The 21,126-nt window shown below is 36.4% G+C and overlaps 1 protein-coding gene across 2 annotated transcripts in view; it reads left to right on the top strand.

Annotated features, from left to right (window-relative positions):
* Naam (Nicotinamide amidase) overlaps positions 1 to 21,126 on the top strand; it is a 256,895-nt gene that overhangs the window by 155,613 nt on the left and 80,156 nt on the right. For both annotated transcript variants that reach the window (XM_065219143.1, XM_065219142.1), the window contains exon 3: positions 7,246 to 7,432. In XM_065219143.1, the coding sequence (XP_065075215.1) occupies positions 7,246 to 7,432 (187 nt within the window). The remainder of the gene's footprint in view (positions 1 to 7,245; positions 7,433 to 21,126) is intronic.

Genomic DNA, 21,126 nt, shown 5'->3' with positions numbered 1-21,126 from the left:
TAAATTGACAAATTGATAAATTGATAAATTGATAAATTGATAAATTGATAAATTGATAAATTGATAAATTGATAAATTGATAAATTGATAAATTGATAAATTGATAAATTGATAAATTGATAAATTGATAAATTGATAAATTGATAAATTGATAAATTGACAAATTGATAAATTGATAAATTGATAAATTGATAAATTGATAAATTGATAAATTGATAAATTGATAAATTGATAAATTGATAAACTGCTAAATTGGTAAATTGATAAATTGATAAATTGATTAATTGATAAATTGATAAATTGACAAATTGATAAATTGATAAATTGGTAAATTGATAAACTGCTAAATTGGTAAATTGATAAATTGATAAATTGATTAATTGATAAATTGATAAATTGACAAATTGATAAATTGATAAATTGATAAATTGATAAATTGATAAATTGATAAATTGATAAATTGATAAATTGATAAATTGATAAATTGATAAATTGATAAATTGATAAATTGATAAATTGATAAATTGATAAATTGACAAATTGATAAATTGATAAATTGATAAATTGATAAATTGATAAATTGATAAATTGATAAATTGATAAATTGATAAATTGATAAATTGATAAATTGATAAATTGATAAATTGATAAATTGATAAATTGATAAATTGATAAATTGATAAATTGATAAATTGATAAATTGATAAATTGATAAATTGATAAATTGATAAATTGATAAATTGATAAATTGATAAATTGATAAATTGATAAATTATAAATTGATAAATTGATAAATTGATAAATTGATAAATTGATAAATTGATAAATTAATTAATTGATAAATTGATAAATTGATAAATTGTTAAATTGATAAATTGTTAAATTGATAAATTGTTAAATTGATAAATTAATAAATTGATAAATTGATAAATTGATTAATTGATAAATTGATAAATTGATAAATTGATAAATTGATAAATTGATAAATTGATAAATTGATAAATTGATAAATTGATAAATTGATAAATTGATAAATTGATAAATTGATAAATTGATAACTGCTAAATTGGTAAATTGATAAATTGATAAATTGATTAATTGATAAATTGATAAATTGACAAATTGATAAATTGATAAATTGATAAATTGATAAATTGATAAATTGATAAATTGATAAATTGATAAATTGATAAATTGATAAATTGATAAATTGATAAATTGACAAATTGATAAATTGATAAATTGATAAATTGATAAATTGATAAATTGATAAATTGATAAATTGATAAATTGATAAATTGGTAAATTGATAAACTGCTAAATTGGTAAATTGATAAATTGATAAATTGATTAATTGATAAATTGATAAATTGACAAATTGATAAATTGATAAATTGATAAACTGCTAAATTGGTAAATTGATAAATTGATAAATTGATTAATTGATAAATTGATAAATTGACAAATTGATAAATTGATAAATTGATAAATTGATAAATTGATAAATTGATAGATTGATAAATTGATAAATTGATAAATTGATAAATTGATAAATTGATAAATTGACAAATTGATAAATTGATAAATTGATAAATTGATAAATTGATAAATTGATAAATTGATAAATTGATAAATTGATAAATTGATAAATTGATAAATTGATAAATTGATAAATTGATAAATTGATAAATTGATAAATTGATAAATTGATAAATTGATAAATTGATAAATTGATAAATTGATAAATTGATAAATTCATAAATTTATAATTAATAAAAATATCAATAAATAAATTATTAAATAAATAAATTAATAAATGGTTAAACTGGTCCTTCAGATACCCCTATCGACACCTATAGAACCAAACGATTTAATAAGTTTAATGTTCGAGAAGGCACTGATAATAACAATGCAAGCTGAATTTTTAGGCAGTATGGGTTTTTATGCCTAACGTCCATTATGCCTAATGTATTTATGCCTACTGTTCATTAGGGTGTCCCAAAATTGCACTATGTCTGGAAATCGGGGGCTCACCCTCCAAATGATAGCTAAGGGTGTTACAAACAAACTTTTGTATAGCAGCAACTCTGGGAAATGTTGTTTAGAGGTCGCCCCGATAACGGCGCCGGTGGTGTAGTGGTAAGCGTGATTACCTCTCACCCCAGCAGGCCTGGGTTCAATACCAGTCGGCGCCGCCGGGATGTTCTGAGGCATAACATCTCTGATCACGCCTTCCTTCGGATGGGAAGTAAAGCCGTTGGTCCCCGGTTCATGAGTTGATGGGTCGATAGATAGGGCCCAGGTGTGGGAGCTGCCTTCCTGGCACGTCGGTAGCACGGAAAACAAGATCGACGGAAAAAACAAACCAAAGGAAAAAAAAAAGTCGCCCGACGAGATTTTTGAAAAAAGTCAATTTTTCCTAGCTATTATCCAATAAATATTTTTAGTTCTTAAATTTCAGTGAAATCTCACCCTTTTATATTTTTCGATGTGGTTCACGCTTATGTTGAAGAAGTAACTCAACCGCATCCTACACATCTTCAAAGCTGGCAACAGCTCTGATTTTTCTTCTTGAATGCCTTACTTTGGCGTTGTCATGTCGCAACGAGCTTGGCAACCCTCCTAACAACGTTTCGCTTGAGCTGGTGCGAAAGTCTGGCTTGATTCCAAATCTCCACAGCTTCGGTAGCCACAACTTGAATGCTTTTTCCGATTGAAAGTTGTTGGGTTTCATGCTTGAATCGAAAGTACCTGATGACGGCCAACTCCGACGGCAAACGGTTTCTGGGCAAATGCTTCCTCGCAATACCGGTGATGAGATCCGACATGAGCTTGGTTTTTGGTTCTGCTTGCTACGGCAATCAAATGGAAACTAATAAATTGTGTGATCGCTCTCCGCTTCGAAACAAATGTTATCAAGTGATTTGCCACAAAGTAGGTGATTTGTATGTATCGATTTCAATGATAGTTTGATTTGCTGGTGGACATACTGCAAGTATTGAAATTCTGAATAACTTTTCAACGCTTAAAAATAAGTATAAAGTGTCTTGAACAAAGTTTTTGCTTATAAAATTTCCCATATTTCTGCTATTTTGATGATTGAATGCAGGCCCCGTAACGTGGGTAGATCACCTTTTCGTGGTACGTTACGGGATGTAAGATCTACCACCGATTCCTAGTCCTGACTTCTTCAAACTAGGGGAACAGGTTTTTTTCAGTAATCAAAGGAACACATCTTAGTCCTTGTTACTTTTTATGCCTTGTTGATAGTGATAAGTCCTCGGGTTGCCTGGACCGAGGATGATCTTGAAACAAGGAAAAAATGAGTTAGTTAGTCTTCACCTATGTATGTGATTCCTAATCTTCTATTCGTTGTTCCCTAGTTTGAAGTGGTTAAGACTAGGGTTCTGATGCATGGTCATTATCGGTGTCATACCTTAATTTTGTTCCTAAGGAATCCAATTTTGACTGACAAAGGGGCGCGCCTTTGGAGGGTGTTTCAACACTCCGAAGGGTATAAATAGCGGAACCTTTCAGTTAGAATCGATTCCGTGCGATGAAGGCAAGAATGACAACTGTATCAAAACCGAATACTTCATCATTTCTCAATAGTGATGGAGTAATACGACATGCACTAAACTAAGGACACGGGATATACTACAATATATCAAATTACTGGTCGCAGTGGTGTTATGTCCCGAACAGAGGAAAAAAAAAACAAATTGGACACAGAACCTGTCGTTGCAATTTTTTCTTTTATAGTTTTGACCCTTGGTAATCTGCGAAAAATATAAAAGGGTGAGATTTCACTGAAATTTAAGTACAAAAAATATTTATTAGATAATAGCTATGAAAAATTGACTTTTTTCAAAAATCTCGTCGGGGCGACCTATAAACAACATTTCCCAGAGTTGCCGCCATACAAAAGTTTGTTTGTAACACCCTTAGCTATCATTTGGAGGGTGAGCCTCCAGATTTCCAGACATAGTGCAATTTTGGGACACCCTACTGTCCATTATGCCTAAAGTCCTTATGCTTAACGTCCGTATGTCAAACGTATTTATGCCTGGATGGGGTACAGTGCAAAACAGCCTACTAGATCTGTTCATTATTAGATACTAGATCAGAAGATGTGTAGGGAGCAAAGCTGTTAAGTATCCATTGAATAGATTCATGGGTTACACTTCTGCCCGAAAAGACATTTGGTTCTTTAGATGATGTCGATTTCACACATCCTGGGGAAGTTTGTTTTCAAATAAATGTTCCAGCTCTTCTTCATCATTAGACGTGTAGTCGCCATTTGTTTTTAGAATTTCGTTCACGAGGAAATCTTTTGATTAAGCAATAATTACAAAGCAATAATCAAACTAGTCTCACTCAAACTGGAAACATTTGTGCAAAGACATTTCCAGCCTGATCGTTCAGCAGACCGGTGAGTCTTTTTGTAAGTCTTGCGAGCTGACTTAAAGGACTCCGGCCCTTCTGACAGCCATTTCAAGAATTCTACACTGTTTTCTGAGCTTATCTAGATCAGAATTCAACCAGGGTGTTCCTCTAGTAGTTTTGACAGACTTCAAGAAGCAAGCTTCTTCGAACGCTTCAATTATGTAGGAAGTTGTGATGTCAACGGCATAATCCATATGGAATTTGGATGCTAGTAGATATCTAAAGATCATGGTCAGTGAAGTAACATTCAAGTGTTCATGTTCAAAGTGCATGTATCTATAATAAGATAAATATTCTTCATTTGATACATGTCAGTTTTTCAGTTGATGACTGATACGATTTGTGCCGAGGGTCTATTACTTCTATTCTAGAAGCTACCAAGTTGGGCGATTGCTTAACATTGTGCACTGGTCAACGGGGGAAGAGTTAGCCCCCGATCATCATGTCTTTATTGCCTCAAACGTCTGCAAATAGCTCACCGTTTTCGCTCATTTGTCCTAGACCATGGTGTCTCGTCATGACACGCTCATAGTCTGTGTTATCAAAGCTGATCTTCGCATTGAAGTCACCAGTGTAGATCTTGATGTCACCCTTAGGCTTCAATTGATAAGCGCGGCATGAGCCTGAACGCTATGCAGGAAACAAACTACACGGTGCCAGAATCTCTACTGCAGATTGTTTTCGGTCAACGGACTTTTCTCCGGCCCAGGATTTCGAGCTGCAAGCGTGCCACCCTGTTGAAGAATTGTGCCATACCTTTGCTGTTAGCTTACTTTTAATCATGTTTCCAGGTACACCTACGATATGATGAATAATGGTCATTTGACATGAAAGCTTTACGACGGAAGCAACTAGGATGTATCGCATAACATATCCCCTTTCTGGCTTTTTGTTATTTACTCGAAAAAAATATCAACCTCCAGTTGATTGCGGAAAATAGCCCTAAACCTAAACAGCGTGAGTTCCTATTCCCATCCGGAGCTCGTAAACCAACGGAACATGTACCAATATGTGGGCCTTTCTCTTGTCGCCTGTTGATGGTTGTAATTTTTTCCCCATCCCGTCAGCAACCGTGAAAGTCCATCTTTGTCACCATGTAGCAAAAAAGTGCCTGTGTGACAATGGCTCACTTTTAGTCAGGATCATATATATATTTTTTTCAAAACTGCTCCGTTGAGCTTCACACTTTGACATTGCCATCAGGGTTACAGGGAGAAGGAATATCAATTTTACGACACTGTTGACAGCGGTACACATTCCCAGGGTAAATTCGCAAGCTCATAAAAAGACGGGTGGCAGCAGCTACTCGTAGCAAACAGTGTCAGTAGCGGCAGCAGAAGCTGAGCGCTAGGATGCCGAATTTTTTTTCAAAAGATGGTCTGATTTAAATACTGAGGCTAGATTTGTTTTTGGGTCTCCGAAAGGGACGATATTCGGGGCCGGCCGATAACAGCTTACTTTTCCTGCTACAGCTCTGCGAGAATAGAACACGCCCAAAGGATTGCGGACGACAAAAGCCCCGCTAATCGACGTCCATTAGGAAGTGGAACGTTTTTCTGTCAGCTCATGATATCGTCCATCGCTACTATTCAGCAACCATGATGCCGCAGCTTACAAAATTAAAAGCAGGAAACGAGAGTCATGATGGGAGATATTTTTTTTATTCGATAATGCAGCCGGGTGGGAGATGTGGGATGACTTAGCTGACCACTTTCCGCTTATTCTTCTGCGGGTCAAAAATTTAAAATGTGCTATTTGGAGGTACTCATAGTTTCACTTTCTTACATGAGAACGCTTGTAGCATTTAGGAACTAGTGGTGAATCAACTGAAGATTATTTAGCTAAAGTTATCCATGTCCTCCAAGTTCAACGGCTCATGACTTTCCAATTAATTTGGCTCTAAAATTTGCGGTTGTCAAACCGTTTTTATTACTCCATGTCATTGCTCCCCGCCAAGGATGCGCACTGAAAATTGCCTGCTTCCATCAAATTAATAACAATTACCGTGGTTTCCCCTTAAACCCTAACCCTTCGACCGACAGTGATAGGCTCTCGAAATAAATGAAGCCATTTCTGTGTGTCAGTGGAAAGTTGATGTTTCTCGTCGCTTAAGGAGCGGAGTCGAAAAAGAAATCGAAACTTTTCCGGCTGCCACCGCCGTCGTCATAAGCCCTCCGATAATTCATTGACTTCTCGCGGGACGACTGTAGGAGTTGTGGTGTTCCATTCAGCTCGTAAGTTTTTTTTTTTTTCGAAAAAGACAAGTTTCTCAATTTGAGAAGGACTTGAATTACGAGCTCCAAATAACACCAGCCACGTGGCATTTTGCGTTTTGCATTTTATGACCTTTCTTTTTGGCGACGTAGCAGCACACACACATACACACGCGCGTTAGGAGCACACAAACAAGAACGCTCCGGACCGTCGGAATTTTTATTTGCATTTTTGCTTGTCGTTGTTATTGCTGTTGCTGCTGCCGGAAGGACACCGGCAAGGGTGCCACTTAAGAATGGGAGGAAAAATATGCAAATTAGCGAAATAAATCGCCAAACGACTGCAAACTGTTGCTGCTCGGGGGCTCTGGGTTGTGAGCCGAGTCGAGTCCGGACACATTGGAGAGTTCCTTTCCTTTTAACAATGGCCACTAATAGAGTCATAAAACGATGATATTTATAAACACTTTCGTCCTTTGCTTGCCGGGGATTGGTCGAGGGCTTATTGGATTGAGCTACTCGTTAGAATTATATATTATGAAGAATTCGGATTCAATTAATTTTTTTCATTCTATTTTCGTTCCAGGGATGATCGCCTGTCGTTGGCCGAGTTCACGTTGATCTGTCGAGCGTTGTTCCGGAATGACAAGGGTCACATCTATGTGGTTCCCTCGGATCGACTGGAGGAGATGTTTGCCGTGTTCGATAAGAACGAGGACGGCTACATCGATCGAGAGGAGTTTCAATTCTGCTGGAACCAGTGGATCAAAACGGTAAGATTTCGTGTGTTATTGAGCATTTTCAGGCTATTTTTTTTCAATTCCAAACTTGACCTTTTCCGGTTTGCATAATTCAATCTGAACATTGCATTAGGTCCTAAGTAACATGGACGGATTCTCTTCGTCGCCTTTCTCTTTGTATCCCCACGGCCATCTTAAGACATTCCCATGTATTTTCAGCGCACAGATCGATAAAAGAAGGCTTTATCTAGTATTTAATGCGACAAACACGACAAGAAACAGTTATGTGCTCAAGTTATCAACGAAAAGACTCGATTAATGTTACTTAGGACCTAATGCAATATTAAGCTTCAATTGTTTGTACACACGTTAAAAGGGTTTAAACAAAAACCAAAAAACTTCAAGGGACAGACGTAAGACTACGTGGTCTTATATAATAAATCTTATTTGTTAACTGCAGCAGGAGCTTGTGTTTTGTGTAGGAATAGGAATTTGAGCAGGGTTCTCTTTTTTTATACTCTTTAGTATGACACGCTTGACATGAATGGCTCACAGTGACTCACAGGAGAACACCACCACTCACCACGCGGTGATTGAATAAACACCGTTTGGTGAGCCCGGATGGAATTCAACTTTGAAATCTGTGTTAGGGAAATCGCTTTTCGCAGGCAATCGGTGATAATTTTAATTTTCATAGCAACAGTTGCACATTCGTGCAATTTTCAGCAGTGATATTTTGAAAAATGATCAGTTTAACAGATGCGTAGAAATATTTCTGATCGATTGGTGATAAAATTATTGAAATTAGTCCAGGGGCCACTGAGTAATAAACGTTCAAAATCTTTCATAATTTTGTTACATGTTTCATTTTATGTTTTCACAAATTGTACCATCATATAGAAATCACCGACGTAGTCCTACGTCAAAAAAAAATCGTTTTGAATCTCGCAAAAAATATTCAAAATGGCGTTTTCGATATTTTTCAACAGTTCATAACTCGAAAATTGCAAACAACATTACGTCTGACACAAAGTTGTACACGGCCAATGAGAACAACCCAATTTTGAGTTTAGTTTACTCATAAATCGCTAAAAGTGGGGGAATTGGTTGATTGTCCAGTGAAACAGAAACCTATCAAGCGACATATCATTGGTCTCAGAAGTTTATGGACATTTTTGAAGAATCCAAATCTTCATTTCTGAATTGCATTGGCCATGTGATGTCTTCGGAACAAGTTCCGGAAGACCTTTGGGGAATTGGTCAAATTTTCTTCTAAAAAAAGTTTTAAATAATCTTCTGAAATAAGCTTCTAAAATAAGCTTTAAAAGAATATTCTAAATAAAATGCTCCTCAAATAAGCTTCTGAATTAAGCTCCTAAAATAAGCTTGTATAATGAGCTTCGAATATAAGCTTATTAAAAAAAAACATTCAAAATAAGCTTCCAGAATAAGCTTTTCAAATAAGCTTTTAAAATAGCTTCTAAAATTAGCTTTTTAAACAATCTTCTAAAATAAACTTCTCAAATCAGCTTCTAAAATAAGCTTCTTAAATAAGCTTCTAGAATAAGCTTTATAAACAAGCTTCTATAATAAGCTTCTAAAAAAGCTTCAGAAATCAGTTTCTAAAATAAACTTCAAACACAAGATTCTTAAATAGGTTTTAAAAATAAGTTTCTAAAATAACCTTCTAGAATAAGCGTCTGAATAAGTCTCTAGAATAAGCTTCTAGAATAAGCTTCTAAAAAGCTACGAACATAAGTTTGTAAAACATGCTTCTTAAATAAGCTTTTGAAATAAGCTTCTAAAATTTGCTTCTAAAATAAGGTTCAAGAATAATCTTGTAAAATTAGCTTTTGGAATAGGCTTTTAAAAAAGTTTCTTAAAAGCTTCTAAAACTAGCTTCTTTAATAAGCTTGCAGAATATGCTTCAAAAATAAGATTCTAAAATAAGCTTCTAAAACAAGCTTATTAAATAAAGTTTTAAAATTATCTTCTAAAATAGCTTCTATAATAAGCTTCTTAAACAAGCTACAAAAATAAGCTTCCAAAATAAGCTTTTAAAATAATTATCCTAAATAAGCTTAAATAAGATTCTAAAATAAGCTTTCAAAACAAACTTCGCAAATAAGCTAATAAAATAACTTTTTAAATAACTTATAACAATAAGCTTTTAAAAAGCTTCAAAAATAATCTTCTAAAAAAGCTTCTAGAATTAGCTTCTAAAACAAGCTTCTTTTATAAGCTTCTAAAATAAGCTTCTGAAAAAAAAAATTCTAAAATAAGCTTCTAAAATAAGATTCCAAAATAGGCTTTTAAAATAAGTTTGTTAAATATAAGAAGCTGAAATAAACTTCTAAAAAAAAAGCTTTTAAAATAAGCTTCTAAAATCAGCTTCTAAAACAAGCTTCTTAAATAAGTTTATAAAATTAGCTTCTAAAAAAGCTTCTACACGCAAACCAAAAATTTATTACAATGAATGTTAGTTCCACTTCCTATCATCCTCTGTTCAACCTTTTTCTATTTTTTTTTCGACATAATTCATTTCACTCCCTAATACACTTCACATTTTCGGTCTCCAATTTTCTTTCATTGGACCGCAGCTAGGTATATCGCATCATCGGTTCATGCGGACTCCACTAACATCCTCTGATGATGAATCCCACATAATTGTAAGCGAATCTTACATTCCCCGGTTGGGTGTATAATAAGCTTCTAAAATAAGCATCTAAAATGTGCTTCTAAAATAAGCTTTTAAAGTAAGCTTCTAGAATAAGCTCCTAAAATAAGCTTAAGTTAGTTTCTAAAATAAGCTGCCAAAACAAGCTTCTAAAATAAGCTTTATAAATAATCTTTTAAAATAAGCTTCTAAAAAAGCTTCAAAAATAAGCTCAAAAAATAAGCTTTTTGAATAAGCTTCTGAAATAATCTTCTTAAAAAGATTGTAGAATGAGCTTCTTAAACAAGCTTCTTATATAATCTTCTAAAACAAGCTTCTAAAATAAACTTCTAAAATACGATTCCAAAATAGGCTTCTTAAAATAAGTTTCTTAAATAAGTTTTTAAAATAAGCTTTTAAAAAAAGCTTCTAGAATAAGAGTTGGTTGGAAATGCTAACATGAAGCTTTAGTGTGATAATTTATTAGCTAGAGAATGATCTTTTAGAATAGGGTAGGTGGATTGTTCCGTTAGAGTACGGCAGTATGAAAATTGAATAGAAGTTGAAAATGAGCGAAATAAGCTTCTAATATAAGCTTCCAAAGTAAGCTTCGAGAATAAGCTTCTAAAATATGATTCCAAAATAAGCTCTTAAAATAAGTTTCTTTAATACGCTTCTAAAACAAGCTTCTTAAATAAGCCTTTAAAATTTGCTTCTATAAAAAAAGCTTCTATGAAAAGCTTCTAAAATAAGCTTCTAAATTAAGCATCTAAAGTATGCTTCCAAAACAAGCTTCTAAAATAAGCCTTTAAAATATATTTTTTTAAATAAGCTTCTACAATAAGCTTCTAAAACAGCTTCTAAAATAAGTTGCTAAAATAAGCTTTAAGAATAAGTTTCTAAAATAATCTCTAAAAAAAGATTCTAGAATGAGTTTCTGAAACAAGCTTCTTATAAAATCTTCTAAAATAAGCTTCTTAAAATAAGCTTCAAAAATAAGCATCAAAACATCGAAAATAAGCTTTTAAAATATGCTTCTAAAATAATCTTCTAAAGTAAGCTTCCAAAACAAGCTCTTAAAGTATGCTTTCAAAATAATATTTTTAAATAAGCTTCTACAATAAGCTTCTAAAAAAGCTTGAAAAAAGTTGCTGAAATAAGCTTTTATAAAAAAAAAGCTTCTAGAATTAGCTTATGAAACAAGCTTCTTATATAAGCTTCTAAAATAAGCATAAAAAACTTCTAAAATAAGATTCAGGATAAGGATATAAGAATTTTAAAATAAGTTTCTTAAATAAGCCTTTAAAATTTGCTTCTAAAAAAAAGCTTCTATGATAAGCTTCTAAAAAAAGCTTCTAAATTAAGCTTGAGCTTGAGCTTGATTGACCGCCCACGGTTGCTACTCTGTTATTGCCAGATCAGCTGTAATTACACAGAGAACCAATAGACGATGCTTGGGACTAGCAATCATCCTCAATGTGTAAAAACTGGTGATCTTAAATTAGGCAATACCAGCGCCGGCCGCGCCCGAACACAGGTTAAGAAAGGAATGGGAAGGATTGTGTTGACATGACACTCGCTTTGATGGAAGCCGAGAACACCTCTGCACTTCCACGAGGAATCACTGGGATGTTGGATAAGAGGGTTGGGTTTGCAGCAGGGTTCGTTTTGGTAAACGATAAACTGAATTGATGTCCTAACGATCATATAACGCGAAGGAGCTTGGGACTAAACCCACGGTCTTCTGCTCAGTAAGCAAAAATGTTTGCTACTAGGCAGACGAGCACCTTTTTAATCACCGAGTTGCTGTTATTACCATGTAGTCATATTAACAAATAAAACAATTGACGAATCTTGAATGTGGATGGGCCTGAGATTAGACTCATGATGTTCTGCTCGGTAAGCAAAAACGGTTGCTCTAAGGCCACCGAGCCCCTCCTATCACATAACACCGTTGTTCAAATTTTTGTATTCATTCAAACCCGGATACAACGACAACTACGAGTTTCGCGAAATACACGATACACAAGTGATTTTACCATAAATCTTTTTGGTATGTAAGGACCTGGGACCGCGTTTTTCTGCTCAGTAAGCAGGCCACTGTAACCGACGATCTTTCAAATCCGAAAACTAAAAACTACGAAAAAGTACTTAGGCCTTCATTAAGTTCCACTTTCACGCGACGTTCAATGTTTCAATTTGCTCTTTACGCATTGTTCAGGCTATTATGTATGTACAATACCAACAGTTAATGAAAACAGAGAAAAAGAAACTTAGGCAGACTATTAGAAAAGTATGAAAACAATGGATAAAGAAGTAGGAAAACAAAACTACTTTATAATTAAAAATGCAATGCATGAGCGTTAGTTTTGGGATCATTTTAGTGTTAGAGTTATGTTAGCTTTAACCCGTAATCAACCCTGCGGCCCCTCCAACACTAGTTGCAGACAGTGGTTGTTAGATCATGCAACACTGTAACTACTACTATATTCAAGGTATGATTCGTCGAGTTTATACAACCCAGTGTTTCAATTCAGGTAAACTATCTATCAAACAATTACAAAATCAACCTCAAAATTACAATTATATGCCAATCACAGACAAGCAGACATAACTCTCGCAAGTTGTTAATCGAACAAGCATTTAACAGTCAATTTAAAAGTATCTTAGTTGGTAGTACCGTCACCTGTGGCACGCATAGTCAATTCCCTTACGTTTGACGTTTACACACTACCGCCATCTATTCAGCGTACTATCCACCACAGTGTACTCAACAGATGGCGGTAATGGTTTAGCAACGATGTTTTACAGTGAGAAATATTCAATGAATTATGTCTGTTTGTCTGTGTGGCAATACTACGTTTCTGATATAAACAACTTTGAAGAAAACAAAAGCAACTGCACAATGAAACCTGACAAATTATCGTCAATCCTCTCATTCTTGGGCAGGGCGGTTTACTAAAATAAGCTTCTAAATTAAGCTTCTAAAATATGCTTCCAAAACATGCTTTTAAAATAAGCTTTTAAAATATATTTTTTTAAATAAGCTTCTACAATAAGCTTTAAAAAAAGCTTCTAAAATAAGTTGCTAAAGTAAGCTTTAAGAATAAGTTTCTAAAATAATCCTCAAAATAAGATTCTAGAATGAGCTTCTCAAACAAGCTTCTTATGTAATCTTCTAAAATAAGCTTCTTAAAATAAGCTTCAAGAATAAGCTTCAAGAATAAGCTTTCAAAGTAAGCTTCGAGAATAAGCTTTTAAAATATGCTTCTAAAATAATTAGCTCTTAAAATATGCTTTCAAACTAATATTTTTAAATAAGCTTCTACAATAAGCTTCTAAAAAAGCTTAAAAAAAGTTGAGTAAGTAAGGTTTTAGAATGAGTTGCTAAAAAAGCTTCTACAATTAGCTTATGAAACTTATGAAGCTTCTTATATAAGTTTCTAAAATAAGCATAAAATACTTCTAAAATAAAATTCAAAAAAGAGTTTTAAAATAAGTTTCTTAAATAAGCTTCTTAAATAAGCTTTTAAAATTGGCATCTTAAAAAGCTTCTATAATAAGCTTCTACAATTAGCATCTAAATAAGCTTCCAAAGTAAGCATCTAGAATAAGTTTTTGAAATATGCTTCTAAAATAAGCTTTCAAAACAAGCTTCTAAAATAAGCTCTTAAAATAATCTTTTAAATAAGCTTACACAATAAGCTTCTAAAAAAGCTTCAAAAATAAGCTTTTAGAATGAACTTCTGAATAATCTTCTAAAAAAGCTTCGAGAATAAGCTTCTTAAACAAGCTTCTTATATAAGCTGCTTATATCAGCTTCTTAAATAAGCTTCTCAAATAAGGTTCCAAAATAGGCTATTAAAATAAGTTTCTTAAATAAGCTTTTAAAATAAGCTCCTAAAATATGCTTCTAAAACAAGCATCTTATATTAGTTTATAAAATAAGCTTCTAACAAGCTTCGATAATAAGCTTCTAAAATAAGCAAGTAAAATAAGTTTCTAAAATAAGCTTCCAAAGCAAGCTTCTAGAATAAGCTTCTTAAATAAGCTTCTTAAATAAGCTTCTAAAGTAAGCTTCTAAAGTAAGCTTCCAAAACAAGCTTTTAAAATAAGCTTTTAAAATATTTTTTTTTTAAATAAGTTTCTACAATAAGCTTCTAAAAAAGCTTTAAGAATAAGTTACTAAAATAAGCTTTAATAATAAGTTTCTCAAATAATCTTCTTAAAAAGATTCTAGAATTACCTTCTAAAACAAGCTTCTTATATAAGCTTCTAAAAGAGGCTTCTAAAATAAGCTTCTAAAATAAACTTCTAAAATAAGATTCTAAAATAGGCTTTTAAAATAAGTTTCTTTATTGATTTATTTATTTATTTATTTGGAGGGAAAAGCCCACACTAGTGGGCGCAAAACCTCATCTTTTTAGTATCCACAGGTAACATGGAATCCTACAGATACATTTGCTTGAATTAAGTCCTAAACATATAAAAAGATATTAATGATAACATAATTAACTTAATTTAAGTACAGAAAACAGAAAACCGAAACCGTCAGGAAGTTAAAAGTACATTATAAAACAGATTCTTAAACCTAACACGGGAGATATTAAAATCAAAGCAGTTATAACATTTGTTGAAAATCTTGCACATGCTAGTTAACGGCTCATTAGCACCGTAGTTTGTGCGAGAAGCCGGGATGTTGAAAAAATAATAAGAACGTAAATTTACGCGTCTGATATTGACATTCAACTGCTGCAGAAGTGAACCGCAATTGATGTCCGATCGCAGGAGATCAGCGATAAAGGTATCCTTAGAGACGCCTCGGCGAACACTAAGTAATTGTTCTTCTTCTTCTTATTCGCATTTCAAGCTTATTGCTAAGTGCATATTTAGCTTATTGTGTGCTCTCAACTTAGTGTTCTAAATGCACTTCGACAGTTATTAATTGAGAGCTTTCGATGCCAATACCAAACCATGAATTTGTAAATTGTGTGGCAAGCAAGCACAATGATACTCTATGCCCAGGGAAGTCGAGAAAATTTTCAACCCGAAAGATTACCTCGACCGGACCGGGAATCGAACCCTTCGCCTCCGGCTTGGTAATACCGTGCCTTTACTGACTAGGCTATGAGGCCCCGCATTGTAAGTAATTGTAGGGACATCAAATTACAACGACTTTCATAACTAGGAAGATTGAAAGGATCACTCCAGGGTAGCCAACGAAGGGCGAAACGTACAAATCTTCGCTGAATGGCCTCAATACGATTCACCCCGTTGCTGTAAAAAGGAGCCCATACTACGGAACAATATTCTAATGTGGAGCGGGCTAGCGAACAATAGAGTGTTTTTAAACAGAAAATGTCCCTAAAGTCTTTGGCGAAACGAAAAATGAAACCAAGTTGAGAAGATGCCTTAGCGGAAACATATGCCACATAGTCCTTGAAGGTGAGTTGTGAATCAAGTACAACGCCTAAGTCTTTAATGGTAGATTTACGGCTTAATATTTGCTCCTGCAGGCTGTAAGCATAACAGATAGGTGATTTTTTCCTGGAAGACGTTATAATGACACATTTAGAATAATTTAATATCATCCTGTTCTTGTCACACCAAACAGCAAAAACGTCCAGCTGCTGCTGAAGAAACAATGCATCACTTCGATCTTTGATGACAAAGTATAGTTTGAAATCGTCAGCATAAGACAGCTTCAGGCAACGGATCGAAAAGTGACTCAGATGACTGCCTTGAGGTACACCAGAAGAAACAGTGAACATTTGAGAAAAATGATCTCCAATCGACCGGTGAGGTATGAGCGAAGCCAATCAAGAAGGGAACCGTGAAAACCAAGTCGCTCTAGTTTGGCCACTGCAATTCCGTGATTGATTTTATCAAAAGCAGCAGAAAGATCGGTGTAGATAGCATCCACTTGATGACCTCTTTCCATCTCGCGTATAATTGATGATGTGTATTCAACGAGATTTGTAGCGGTCGACCTCTTCGGCATAAATCCGTGTTGTTCAGTCGCGATGTAACTAGAGCATGTGTGTTTTAAATAATCTAGCACCAATAGTTCAAAAAATTTTGAGACTGCACATAAAGCAGCGATACTAGGTAGTTCGACACCGACTGCTTATTGGCTTTTTTGAAGACTTGATAGCTCTTTTGAAAAGCTTGATAGCTCTGAGGAAATGGATACCCTCGAAGAGCACCTTGATCAAACCACCAGCAAGAACACTGGAGCCTATCCAAAAGTGAAATCTCTACCACAGCCCCCTTCTCCTCCATCGCCGCCTTGTCCACCATCGCCGCCTTGTCCTTATGTGCCCCCTACTCCACTCCTTCCCCCGAAAATATCAGCGACCCCCCGCCACAAGGCTTACCCTGATGACTCGAAAGGTCCGTGGGTTGTTTTCTTCCGGCCCAAACAAAAACCTTTGAATATTTCTCGGATTTCGAAGGATCTGACAAAACATTTTTCGGCCGTAACCGATATCTTTAAGGTGACGCCAAACAAACTGCGCGTTACCGTTGATAACCTGAAACAGGCAAACCGAATTGTTGCCTGTGAGCTTTTTTCGATCGAATATCGAGTCTACGTCCCCAGTTGTGACGTAGAAATTGAAGGAGTGGTCACCGATTCGAGTCTGACTTGTGAGGATTTCCTGCAAGTCGAATCTTTCGGCATTTTCAGAAACCGTGCCCTTCCGAAAGTCAAAATACTGGACTGCATTTAACTGCAGTCAGTGTCGCACATAGGCACAAACAAAAAGTATACCCTCTCAGATTCGTTTCGTGTGACCTTTTCAGGATCGGCATTACCTGACTACGTCACAATTGGGAAGGTTCGACTACCTGTACGCTTGTTTGTACCGAGGGTAATGAATTGCTTGAAATGCAAACAACTAGGTCACACCGCGGACTTTTGTTCCAACAAACCGCGGTGCGATCAATGTGGGGAGGAGCATACGGAGGGTCCTTGTCATGCTACACCAATATGCGTTTACTGTAAGGATGCTCCGCATGCTCTGAGTGATTGCCCGAAGTACAAACAGCAGGGAGAAAAACTAAAGCGGTCCTTGCAAGCTCGCTCTAAGCGCTCGTTAGCAGAAATTTTGAAAACGACCGCTTCATCTTCCCAAACCACCCCAAAAAGCAACAACACATTCCACCTCCTGCCAGATGATGATCAGGGCTCTGACTCAGAGGTTGGTGAGAGTAGTCCTTTTGTCTTTAACGGCAACACGAGGAAGCGGTCCAAAACAAACGTCACCCAAAAACCTCGTAAGGCCTCTCGTACGGACTCTCAACCTACCTTGACAAATTTAAGAGGTAGCGGAAATGTAGCAAAACCCCCACCACCGGGATTTCAAGTTTGTAATTTTAACAAAGACTTTCCGCCACTTCCGGGATCATCTAAAACCCCAGATATCCCAGTTTTTCAGCCAGAAAATCAGCTAAATAACCAGCAAGAACATGATGCCATGTTCACGTTTTCTGGAATTGTGGAGAGCATCTTCAATATATTCAACGTCTCTGACTCAACTAGGAACATTATTAATTTAGTGCTTCCATTTGTGAAAACTCTTTTGAAGCAACTAGCTTCTAGGTGGTCCTTCCTTGCATCGATCATATCTTTTGATGGATAATTTTCCGAATGAGGTCGGAGATATGATCTCTCTTCTTCAGTGGAACTGTAGAAGTCTTATACCGAAACTTGACGCATTCAAATTTTTAGTTCACAACTCACTTTGTGACGCATTTGCTCTTTGTGAAACATGGCTTTCTTCAGACACCGATCTCCCTTTCCACGATTTTAACATTATTCGCCTTGATCGAGCAGATTCGTATGGAAGGGTGCTTCTAGGGATTAATAAGCTCCATTCCTTTTATAGAATCGATCTGCCTTCCGTGACAGGCATTGAAGTTGTCGCGTGTCAGGTAAATATTCGAGGTAAAAGCCTCAGTATTGCCTCAGTATATTTTCCTCCGAGAACTGCGATTTCTCGCCAAGGTCTCTCAGATATCTGCTCAGTTTTATCTGAGCCTCGGTTGATCTTAGGAGATTTTAACTCTCACGGTACAGGCTGGGGGGAACTGTACGACGACAACCGCTCAACCTTGATATACGACATGTGCGACATCTTCAAAATGACAATTCTGAACACCGGGGAAGCAACACGAGTAGCCAAACCTCCAGCAAGAGTAAGCAGATTAGACCTCTCACTTTGTTCGAGTTCACTATCGTTGGATTGCTCGTGGAAAGTAATCCAAGATCCCTACGGTAGTGATCATTTGCCAATCAAAATTTCTATTACCAATAGTTCATCTTCAACTCGCTCGGTTGATGAGTACATCGCGTACGACCTCACGAAAAACATCGACTGGAAAAAATTTGCGGCCACGGTTCTCGGTGGTATTGAATCGGTTGAGATACTCCCTCCGCTGGATGAGTACTCCTTTTTATCGCGACTTATCGTTGACTCCGCTCTTCAAGCACAGACGAAACGCGTTCCGGGTGTTTCCATTCGCAGACGACCTCTCACTCCGTGGTGGGATAAGGATTGCACCAACGCGAACAGCGAGAAGTCCGCCGCGTTTAAACGCTTCCGCAAACACGGTAAGGTCGGGGATTTCGAGCGGTACACCGACCTCGAGAAAACTTTCAAGGGCTTGATTAAAGCCAAGAAACGCGGTTACTGGCGTCGGTTCGTCGATGGTTTGTCGCGAGAGACTTCCATGAGAACACTCTGGAATGTCGGCAGGAGAATGCGCAACGCGTCATCACCGGTCAACGAAGACAAGGAGTACTCAGACAGTTGAATATTCAGCTTCGCGCGGAAAGTTTGCCCGGATTCGGTGCCGGTTCAAACCAACGTTCGTGATCGTCCGTCGGGTAGTAACGAAATAGATTCTCCGTTTTCGATGGTGGAATTCTCACTTGCTCTCCTCTCATGTAACAACTCAGCTCCAGGAATGGATAGAATCAAGTTTAACTTGCTCAAAAATCTCCCAGACGTCGCGAAGAGACGCTTGTTGAACTTATTCAATCAATTTCTGGAGCACAACATTGTTCCGGATGATTGGAGGCAAGTAAGAGTTATCGCCATTCGAAAACCCGGTAAACCCGCGTCGGATTTTAACTCGTACCGTCCCATCGCGATGCTGTCCTGTATACGGAAATTGTTGGAGAAAATGATTCTTTTTCGTCTAGACAAATGGGTCGAGTCGAATGGTTTACTTTCAGATACGCAATTTGGATTTCGGAGAGGCAAAGGAACGAGCGACTGTCTTGCGTTGCTTTCAACTGAAATTCAACTGGCCTATGCGCAAAAACAGCAAATGGGTTCAGTTTTCTTGGACATTAAGGGGGCTTTTGATTCTGTTTGTATCGATGTCCTTTCGGATAAACTCCACGATAGTGGGCTTTCACCAATTATGAACAACTATTTGAGCCACTTGTTGTCTGAGAAATATATGAGCTTTTCTCATGGAAACTCGACAACTTCACGAATTAGTTACATGGGTCTCCCCCAGGGCTCATGTTTAAGCCCCCTTCTTTATAATTTTTATGTCAAAGACATTGATGGTTGTCTTGATGAAAATTGCTCGCTAAGGCAGCTTGCAGATGACGGCGTTGTGTCTGTTATAGGGCCAAGTGCACCGGACCTGCAAGGACCATTGCAAGATACCTTAGTCAACTTGTCTACTTGGGATTTGAAGCTGGGTATCGAATTCTCTCCGGAGAAAACTGAGTTGGTTGTTTTTTCTAGGAAGCACCATCCTGCACAGTTACAGCTTCAGCTAATGGGTAAAACAATCACTCAAAGTATTTCTTTTAAGTATTTAGGTGTCTGGTTCGATTCCAAATGCACATGGGGAAAACATATTGCGTATCTGAAACAAAAATGCCAGCAAAGAATTAATTTTCTTCGTACAATTACTGGAACTTGGTGGGGAGCACACCCGGAAGATCTGATCAGGTTGTATCGAACAACCATCTTGTCGGTTCTAGAGTACGGTAGCTTCTGCTTTCAATCCGCGGCAAAAACACATATCTTGAAGCTGCAACGGGTTCAATACCGTTGCCTCCGAATCGCGCTTGGCTGTATGCACTCGACGCATACGATGAGCCTCGAAGTACTCGCGGGTGTTCTCCCACTGACAGATCGTTTCGCGGAACTGTCCTTCCGGTTTCTTATCCGTTGTGAAGTAATGAACCCATTGGTAATAGAAAATTTTGAGAAGCTACTCGACAGAAATCCTCAAACAAGATTCATGAGTTTGTACTATGAGTACATGACGCTGGAGGTTGGTCCTTCTTCATTAATCTCCAATCGTGATTGCTTTCAAGCCTTCTATAGTTCCTCTGTAAATTTTGATCTGACCATGATGCAAGAAATCCATGGAATACCAGATCACCATCGGTCGATGGTTGTTCCCTCAATTTTCGCAATCAAGTACCACCATGTAAGTAACGATAAAAGATTTTTCACAGATGGGTCAACCATAAATGCTTCCACTGGATTTGGTGTATTTAATCAATTTCATAGCGCCTCTTATAAACTGCAGAAACCATGCTCAGTATACGTTGCGGAACTCGCAGCTATATTTTACGCAGTAGAGCGAATTGCCTCACTACCGTCTGACCATTATTTTATTTTTACGGATAGTCTTAGCTCATTGGAGGCTATTCGTTCAATGAGGCCGATGAAGCACTCCTCGTATTTCCTGCCTGAAATACGATCTAAACTGAGTGCTTTATCTAACTGCTCCTATACTATCACCTTAGCTTGGGTCCCATCTCATTGCTCAATTCCGGGTAATGAGAAAGCGGACTCATTGGCTAAGGTGGGCGCTATGGAAGGCGATATTTTTGAGCGACAAATCGCCTTCAACGAATTTTTCTCCATTGCTCGTCAGCAAGTCCTCATCAGTTGGCAACAAAAATGGAATGATGGTGAATTGGGAAGATGGTTACATTCTATTCTCCCTCAGGTGTCGAACAAGCCATGGTTCAAAGGGTTGGACATGAGCCGCGACTTTATACGCGTTATATCAAGGCTTATGTCCAATC

The sequence above is a fragment of the Ochlerotatus camptorhynchus genome, unplaced genomic scaffold (assembly GCF_037179485.1).
Source record: "Ochlerotatus camptorhynchus isolate MF236.1 unplaced genomic scaffold, CSIRO-AGI_Acam_v1.1 ptg000099l, whole genome shotgun sequence".
NCBI classification, from domain to species: Eukaryota; Metazoa; Arthropoda; class Insecta; order Diptera; family Culicidae; genus Ochlerotatus; species Ochlerotatus camptorhynchus.
The sequence above is the reverse complement of the archived record's forward strand: the minus strand, read 5'-3'. Positions and strand labels throughout refer to the sequence as shown.